Genomic DNA, 8,457 nt, shown 5'->3' with positions numbered 1-8,457 from the left:
TGCTTAATATTGTTGTTCACATAAGCATTTGCAACAAGAGACATTTTACTCATGGTATTCATGATTTCTTGTTTAGAGAAACCATCAATATTCTACTCGTACACCTTGTCGGCAGAGTAAGAAGATTGGTTTTGAAAAACTTTTTCTTCAAACTGTAAATCAGGAGGAGTAGGCCTGGAATACCAGTTCTTCGTCAGACTCATTGGTTTTGGTCCTTTTGAAGAGAATCTGACAATTTCAAGTTTTAAAACAATATCTTGAAAATTTTTTTTAAGTAAATCAAGATCATTTTCTTCAGAAGAGTGATCGTTAGAAGACTCATCTGTAGTTTCAACAAGAACTTCTTCTTCTATTTCTTTGTTAGACAAAGCACTAGTAGAAGGTTGTTCTCTTTTCAGATCATTAAGCATTTGATCGATCTTATCTAAAGTCTTTGCCTGTGGATTTTTAAAATCAATTTTGGCTCGACTTTCTGGTAAGACAATCAAAGGTTTTTCAATCATTTTCTTTGGTTGATCTGTATTTAAAACCAAAGGAATAGGATCAGGTTTTTCAACCTTTTCTTCAATCCGATCTAACTGTTGTCCGATCGTATAAAGAGCAAGATTCACAAAGTTATTTTGAGAAATAACCTTTTTTGTTTCTTTGAGAATCTTGTCCTTCTCAGGATCTCTAGAAACAGTTTCCGAGATTTTGAAAGGTGAAACAGATATCTCAACCCCTTTATGGGTGATGAGAACAGTCTCCAAAGGTAGATGGTTTGACTGAACTACCATCTTGCCTTCTTCCTTGACAAAATCAGTTTTAACAACATTCAAAGTGTTGTTAGAAACATAAATATTTTCAACAAAATCAAATAAAAGAATATGCTTTTGCTGCTTATTCATTTCTTCTTTCCATTTTCGTTTAACACGTTGTTTTTCTTTCTCAGAATACTTTGCATGATAAGCTTTTCGCTTAGCACTGTTTTTTGAAAGTTTGTATTCTTCAAAAAGATAAACAAGATTAAACGCAAATGGTTTATTCAACACAGTTAAACTGTGATGAACTTGTGGTGCAACAGGAGCTACTATGTCTGAAGCTGTAGGTGATAAAGACGAGTCATCTTCTTTATCAGCTTCATTATGAATAGGCTGGTCTTTAGAGGATCCAGCATCCTGTGCAGAATAAAAAGCAGAAGTAACTTGAGAGGACGTAGAGAGTCCTTTCAGTTTTAAAACAGGATTAACAGGTTGGGTAGTTTTAACAGAATCTTCCAGAAATTGTTTGAGATTTTGGTCTCTTCTTACTGGAATTTCTAACCCTGCAAAAGAATTTCTTCTTGGCCCTGGAGATCTAGTCTGATCAAAACTGATTTTAATGGTTCCATCCAAATACTGTTGAATGTTACTTGGGTAACTGTCAACAGGGTTTCGAGGGATTGGAGGAGCCTCTTCTTCCAAAATCCATTCTTTGGGAAGAATTATATCTTTCCAAAAAATCATTTTTGGAGTTGAGACATCCGCATCTGGGGTTGAACTCTGGATCAGAAGAGTTTTTCCCTGGATGGGTTTTGCAATGGCTTTTGGATTTAAACTTGTTTTTAAAATACGATAATAAATCTTGTAAATCAAAGTAAGGGGTTTGCTACCCTTAAGCATATCATATCCAGAAGTTAAAATGTTTAAGGTCAAACATTTTAAAATATGTTTATCATCAAAAGCAAGTGTTAAATCAGGATAACAATTAAAATGGACTGGTCCATCCGTTAGAGAGGATTGGATCATTCCGAGAATACTTGTTTCAAAATTATTAAATCTGACATCCCTTAAACAAAATAGTACGGATGCATTGATGCATCTCCTTGTTAAAGGTTTAGCAGCAATTTGGACAGATCTAATATGAATATATCTAAAACCTTGCTCCAAGAATTTGGTTATCTGTTTTTCTTAAAAAGATAACATTTTTCTTGGGTTTTGGAAATAGCATAAGTTTGTTCAACAGTACGCACGCAAAACTGTGTGTGCATAGATCTCTCAAACCAATTGGTTCGATAAATCGTGCTAACATCAAGTTTTGGAATCTTCCATGATCCCAGCACAAACGACTCTGTTGCTTCAAAAGCACAGTCTTCCTCATTAACTATGTCAGGCGGCATAGCTGACCTGGAACTAATTGTTGAATTGGATCTATTCATCCAACTCATTTTGTCCTAGGACAACGCAGACCGTCGCATCTCAGGGGTCTGCGAACTTACCACTCTCGACCCTCGGGTTTGAACCTATAGTTGCCCTACACTCGCCTTCTTGGCTTAAAAACGGGACTTACACCTCCGGGTTCCTGACCTACTTGTCGAAAGATGATCCTGAACCAACCAAAGTAGAAACTCCGGGCGGGAGTTGTCAGAAAACAAAATAAGTTCAACAAAGAAGAAATAATTCACAACAATTAGATATCAGAATGGCTTTGATACCAAAACACAGCGGAAATAAGGAAAAGCCGAAGCTGACTGAAGAAGAAGAGAAGGAAGGGAATGGAAGAAACAAGATATATTGCACAATAATTAAATTATGCAAGCACAAAATAAACAGGCGGTTAAACCGGCCATATGCATGTATGAGTATGCAAAATTAATTGTAATAAACATATAAACTTTATTAAAATTAACAAGTTTAAAGTAATTACAGGTGCAAGGTAGTGCCGATTTGCACTTACAGAAATCAAGGTAAATAAGGAGACTCAAGAACAGGGTAGAGAGGATCATAAGTTTTTCTCTCGAGTGAGTTCTGGTTTGAGTTCTGCCTTAGCTCAGAACAAAGCCCTCATTTTATAGCATAAGGAGTTCCTGTTTACAATTTATTAAAGTAAAACAGTAAATCAATCTGTGAGTGAATAGTGAGAACTGTTTAGTCACGAGGTTCATGGTATCATCATTGTGTTTCTCCAGCTGTCCTCGTGGGCGGCTGCTTTGAGCGCAAGATGACAAATTAGCATTCCAGCTGTCTCTGTGGGCGGCTGCTTTAGGCACAAAGTGACAATTATCTCAAAAAGGACTATGGTCGGTCTTCTTTGAACTCAAGTAGTAGTCAATCATCTTCCAGCTTTGGAATGCCTTCTGAATCATGACCAAATATATTACTGTACGAAGCCTCTGAGGATGCTTCAGTATATCCAAACCTATCACACCATTTTGTGAAATAAGCTCGGTCAATTATATCAGCATTTTTCTCATAAGTCCATTTAAAGATCCACGGTAATTTGTAGTTCTTGCAAAAATAGAGCTCATAAGAAAACATCTGTGAGTGCCGGTTCAATTTTGTACCAGCAACTTGTTGATAAAATGTAAAAGCTCTGGCGAGCTGTTCAGGAAGATTCTGTGGACTTAGTCCGAATTGGTCCCACCATTGGAGAAACCAGTAAGGGAAAGTTCATTTGAATCTTGTATCAAAATTGATGAACCATGAATGGCTCATATCAGGTATCTGAAAGAACATGAAACGTCTCCAGGCAGTTATGTAATCAAAATAATTATAACTCAGTGCAGAGTCTGAGAGTCTTTTGGGAGTCCATGGGTTTGTTCTCCATTCGGCCTCTGTCATGACTCGAAGGATATAAGCATTGTGATAAATTAATTTAGTGGAGTCATTCTTATCATAAATGAGTTTTATGACAAGAGAGTTGGTGAGAATCAGGATACTGGAATAGTACTGGAGATTTTTGGATGAATCTTCAGGTATCCAGTGGAAATTAGGGGAAAAATAGGAAGAGGCTATTTTGAACGGATCTGTTAAATTAGAACAGTTGGGTTTTATATGAAACAGATGAGTAATGAATGGCTTCTTCAAATATTCAGATTTTCCTTTTGGGAGGAAAAACTGAGGAGTAATCAAAGTAGGACCTTTTGATGCAATTGCTTTCGCATATGGATCAAAAGGTGTAGAAACCGTAGACGCGAAGGTCGCCGATTGCACAATTTTACCAAGAGGTGTGAACCTATTGGCAATTTCCAGTGCTGTTGAGGAGACACTAGGCACAATGGAGGATCCAGACTCATTCTTGATGAGTTTTATACTGGGTATTGAAGGAGCCTCTTCTTCCAAAATCCATTCTTTGGGAAGAATTATATCTTTTCAAAAAATCATTTTTGGAGTTGAAACATCCGCATCTGGGGTTGAACTCTGGATCAGAAGAGTTTTTCCCTGGATGGATTATTATCATGGCAAATGATAAAATTACTACTAAATAACAACTTGTTACTGCTAGGCCCCGTTTAGATTCAGAGTTAATCTTAACTCAACTCATCTTATCTCATTTTATTATTATAATTTTTTAAATTTTCACATAAAATATAATAAACAATTTAACATTTTCAAATCTTATCAATAATATGCTAACAATATTTTTTTCAACTTTCAACTAATTTCATCGCAATTAATCTCATCTCAACTCATTTTGTAGACAACGATCCAACTATCCAAGAGATTGTACGGTCCAGATGTTTCTGATACACCAAGGTATATATATCGTGGGGACGTCGGCTAGGTGGAATGCATCGCGGGTCCCACAGACATCGATCGTAGACGTTGGATCATCCGCATCTTGCATCAACATCTTTCAAATTTCAAAACAAACTAGTCGACCGTTGGGCGCGTGGAGGTGTGTGAAAACTTCAAAAAGAAAGAGAACAAAAATAGCAGTAGCTAGACTGAAAGTACCGAAGCGAGAAAGCACACGAAAGTGCTCCCAAACAAAAATTAGACCCCCAACGTCCTTTGATGATGAGACGCCATGGCTGGCAACGCCCTCTCCACCCTCTGCAGGTGAAGTTTTCTTTCTTTCATTACTTTCTACCGCCTTCAACTTCTCCGTCTCTCTGCTTATGTATATGTCTGTGTATGAGTGTATATATATTTTCCTAGCTCTAGTATTGATGTGTTGTTATCCTTAAGCTAATAATTGCAGGTAGTGGGAATGGTAGTTTACGTTTTTCTGGTTGTGTTCTTCTATACTTTCCTGGGTCTCTTCCTTGGAAACAGAGTAGCCGAAATTACGGTCACCATAATATTTTCCTTTATGGTAAGACTTAAAAAGTCAGCAATCATATCGAATTTTTGGGATTTTTTTCCTTCTCATTTAACTGACAATTTTTATTTGTTGTTCCTTAACTAAAATTTCAGGCACTTTCTGTTATGTTTCTATTTGTAAGGTGTACCGCCATCGACCCGACTGACAAAACGAGCCTTAGGAAAAATAAAAGAGCCAAATCCAAGAGTGGGTTGGTGAAGCTGAACTATGGGTTTGTAATGGGTCAGATAGTTGTGAGGTTTTTAAGGAGGGTAGAAAGGAAGATTCTTAGGACTTTTATCAGGAGGAAGTATCTAGATCCATGGAAGACGAGTGCTCAAATAGAGCCTTTGCTGCTTCCATTTCCACTTGTCACGAAGGATGATGCTATACCACCCCATCTAAAAGAGGATGACATCTCATTTTGCTCGCTATGTGATTTTGAGGTAAGCCCTGACTTAATAGCCATGCCAGTCAAATGCAGGATTTTTGCCTTGTTGGACACAAATGGGGTGGTGAGAAAGTAGATTCATCGGTAAATAAGATCCATACCATTATTGGACACTCTCGTTTTGCAGGTGAAAAGGCACAGCAAGCACTGTAGAACCTGTAACCGCTGTGTTGAAGGGTTTGATCACCATTGCAGGGTAAACCGTGTGGAAATGTATCCTGGTTTTTGTTGAGATTTAGAACTCAATCTATCATATTGATGCAAGACAGTTGATTGCTATTTTTTTTTTTTCTTCTCAAATTTTCAGTGGTTAAACAACTGTGTTGGGAAAAGGAATTACACGACATTCATTCTTCTAATGATTTCCGTCTTGTCAATGGTAAGTTACTTTGCCCCTTTCAGTTCCTTGAGAATTTAGACTACCTTAGACGAGCTCATAACTCTATGCTATGTGGTTGTTCCCATGCCAACCTCATTAAACGCTACTACAGCTAATCATTGAAGGAGGAACTGCCATTGCAATATTCGTTAGGTGCTTTGCAGATAAGGAAGGAATTGAGAGGGAGCTGGTGAAGAAGCTTTACACTCGGTTCCCAAGAGGGATTCTTGCCACAATATCGGTAAAATTAACAAAGCCCTTGATCAAATTTTCATTGCAATCTTTTGGGTGCAAATTCACTACATATTGATTAATATTTATTGAAACCTGAAATTTCACAGGTACTTCTGTTTCTCATGACAGCTTATGGTTCAGCTGCCCTAGGACAACTTTTCTTCTTTCACCTGGTTCTCATTCGGAAGGTAATTTTCATGGTTGCCTTGCAAATATCATCTGTAAACAATTTGTGATTGTGAGGTATGGTATAGAAAAGGTGGAAGATTATGGCACATAACTATTAATTCTTTCCCTTCCTTGCGCATTGAACTTACTTATCTTGTATTATTCTGCACAAATAAAGGCTCTTACTAACAAAACTTCAGCTATTGACCCATTTCTATAGCCTATAGTCTTAGTTTTTAACAAAAAATACCTCTTTCGTTTCATATAGCAGTTCATTTTAGGTATGGGCTGTTAGGAACGATAAGAGAAAAAGAAAAAGAAAAATGGAATCAATCACTTCTATGAAATTCTACTCTTGATGCATCCAACAATCACCTACCCCCTCTACTTCTATGTCTCTCTTCGATATTCTCACTAGTGTGTACTTCTGCAGGGAATGAGAACCTATGACTACATCTTGGCGATGAAGGAGGAAAACCAATCGATGGAACTGGATACTTTTAATGATTCTGATTTCTCGTCTGATGAAAGCACTGATTTTGATTCCCCTGAAAAGCCATCATTTGTGTCACGGTTTATATGTCGAGGATACAAGGGAAATCAGGTAAGGCTCAGAGTGCGCTTACCTTCGTTTTGCATCTTCTGAAGAATAAGCACATCCACCTTACTATGCACTTGATACTTGTTTATTTCCAGAACCCGCCAAGGTTGTCCATAAGGATTGATAGACATCCTGAGCCACCCACAACGTCCAAGAAACAAGGCTTCCATGTAAGCATTGATCCATGGAAACTGATAAAGTTGAGCAGGGAAAAAGCTCTGATGGCAGCCGAGAAGGCCAGACAAAGGCTGAAGAAGAAGCCATTGGCAGAACATGATCCGTTAAAGCCACTGCCTCTTGAGACTAAATCCGGACCGCTGATGAACACGGATAGGATTGTGTCCAATGCTGGAACAGGCTTAACACCTCTCATTTTGAAAGGAAGGCATCCAGGCTCACCCGGAAGCTTTTCAAGCCCTAGAAGGCGGTTTTCTGGATCTCCAACCATGTTCTCTGGCGTTGTGGCATCGCCAAAGCATAAGTACAGAAGCAGTTTTGACTTGAAGTTAACGGAGGTGTCCAGGGAGCTTGAAAACTACATTTCAAGGCAGGTTTTATGCTCTGTAATTAAGAAGGATGGGAGTGAGGCATCCCCAAGATAGGCATTGTGGTTGAAAAACTTGGGTTCTCAGCCTTTGAGGAAGAGTTGTTTGTTTGTTGTGTGTATTCTTGATGGACACCTTACTAGGAAAATTCAGAGTAATACATTTTGTCAGATTTCATACCCATACACATTTTATCTGGATTCTTTCAGTTTGAGAAATCTGCCCTCTTCAAACTATGCCTATTCCAATCAAAGATCCGTTCCTTATGCCAATGTCCCTCTCTCTCTCTCTCTCTCTCTCTCTCTCTTATTTTTTTAGGGCTTGTGTTTATGGTATTGACTCTTACAAGAACCCCCCACCATGGTAAAAACCGAAGGATTTGGATCTGCTTGGCCTTCAGGACTGGAAAAGGCAGGCCTTCTTTTCTCTTTTCTTAATCAAGGATGGCACTTTTACGATATAACCTGTAGAGACCAGCCAAATAGGGCTGAGTATAAATCGGAAAAGTCAAAGTGGGAGTTGAAGGTGGCGATGTACCGACTCTTACTCTGTTTCGACTATGATATTGTGCATATTTTATAAAAATATATATTTTTTATATACTAATCATATATATTTTATATAACTATCTCGTATATAGTTAGTTAAATTTAATAATATACTAGTATAAGCAAATTATTATAAAATAATATGCTTATACTATAATATAAATTGATAAATAGTTTAGTATATGTAAACACTATACAACTATTACCGCCATGTAACACTAATGTATAATAACACATACTAGTAATGTATAATAACATGTAATACTAATGTATAAACATTAACATATAATAGCATATAATACTAATGTATAATAACATTAATTTGTACAATGATTTTTTTTTTTTAATTTTGGTTATATGTTTTAATAAAATTGAAATTGAAAAAATATATTTTTTAAAAAAACTGAAAACTGGAAGCCCAAATCAGATTAGTGAGAGTCCAAGATTGTCAAATTAAAATTTCAAATGGGCTGAGAAAAAAAAAAACC

General features: G+C 37.1%; 1 protein-coding gene across 1 annotated transcript; it reads left to right on the top strand.

Annotated features, from left to right (window-relative positions):
- Positions 1 to 4,638: 4,638 nt before the first annotated feature.
- Positions 4,639 to 7,687, top strand: LOC121259515 (protein S-acyltransferase 18). The gene is made up of 9 exons (XM_041161124.1): positions 4,639 to 4,799; positions 4,942 to 5,055; positions 5,157 to 5,489; positions 5,622 to 5,690; positions 5,802 to 5,873; positions 5,986 to 6,114; positions 6,215 to 6,295; positions 6,709 to 6,879; positions 6,972 to 7,687. The coding sequence occupies exons 1-9, from the start codon at positions 4,755 to 4,757 to the stop codon at positions 7,476 to 7,478; spliced, it is 1,521 nt and encodes a 506-aa protein (XP_041017058.1). The 5' UTR covers positions 4,639 to 4,754; the 3' UTR covers positions 7,479 to 7,687.
- Positions 7,688 to 8,457: the final 770 nt, after the last annotated feature.

This window comes from Juglans microcarpa x Juglans regia, chromosome 4D (assembly GCF_004785595.1).
Source record: "Juglans microcarpa x Juglans regia isolate MS1-56 chromosome 4D, Jm3101_v1.0, whole genome shotgun sequence".
Lineage (NCBI taxonomy): Eukaryota > Viridiplantae > Streptophyta > Magnoliopsida > Fagales > Juglandaceae > Juglans > Juglans microcarpa x Juglans regia.
Note: the sequence above shows the minus strand (reverse complement) of the source record. Positions and strands in the feature narration are given on the sequence as shown.

Coding starts and splice junctions, on each gene's coding strand:
- LOC121259515 (XM_041161124.1), top strand. CDS start 4,755: ATGATGAGACGCCATGGCTGGCAACGCCCTCTCCACCCTCTGCAG. Junction 5,490..5,621: donor GCTCGCTATGTGATTTTGAG/GTAAGCCCTGAC, acceptor CTCGTTTTGCAG/GTGAAAAGGCACAGCAAGCA. Junction 5,874..5,985: donor TGATTTCCGTCTTGTCAATG/GTAAGTTACTTT, acceptor ACGCTACTACAG/CTAATCATTGAAGGAGGAAC.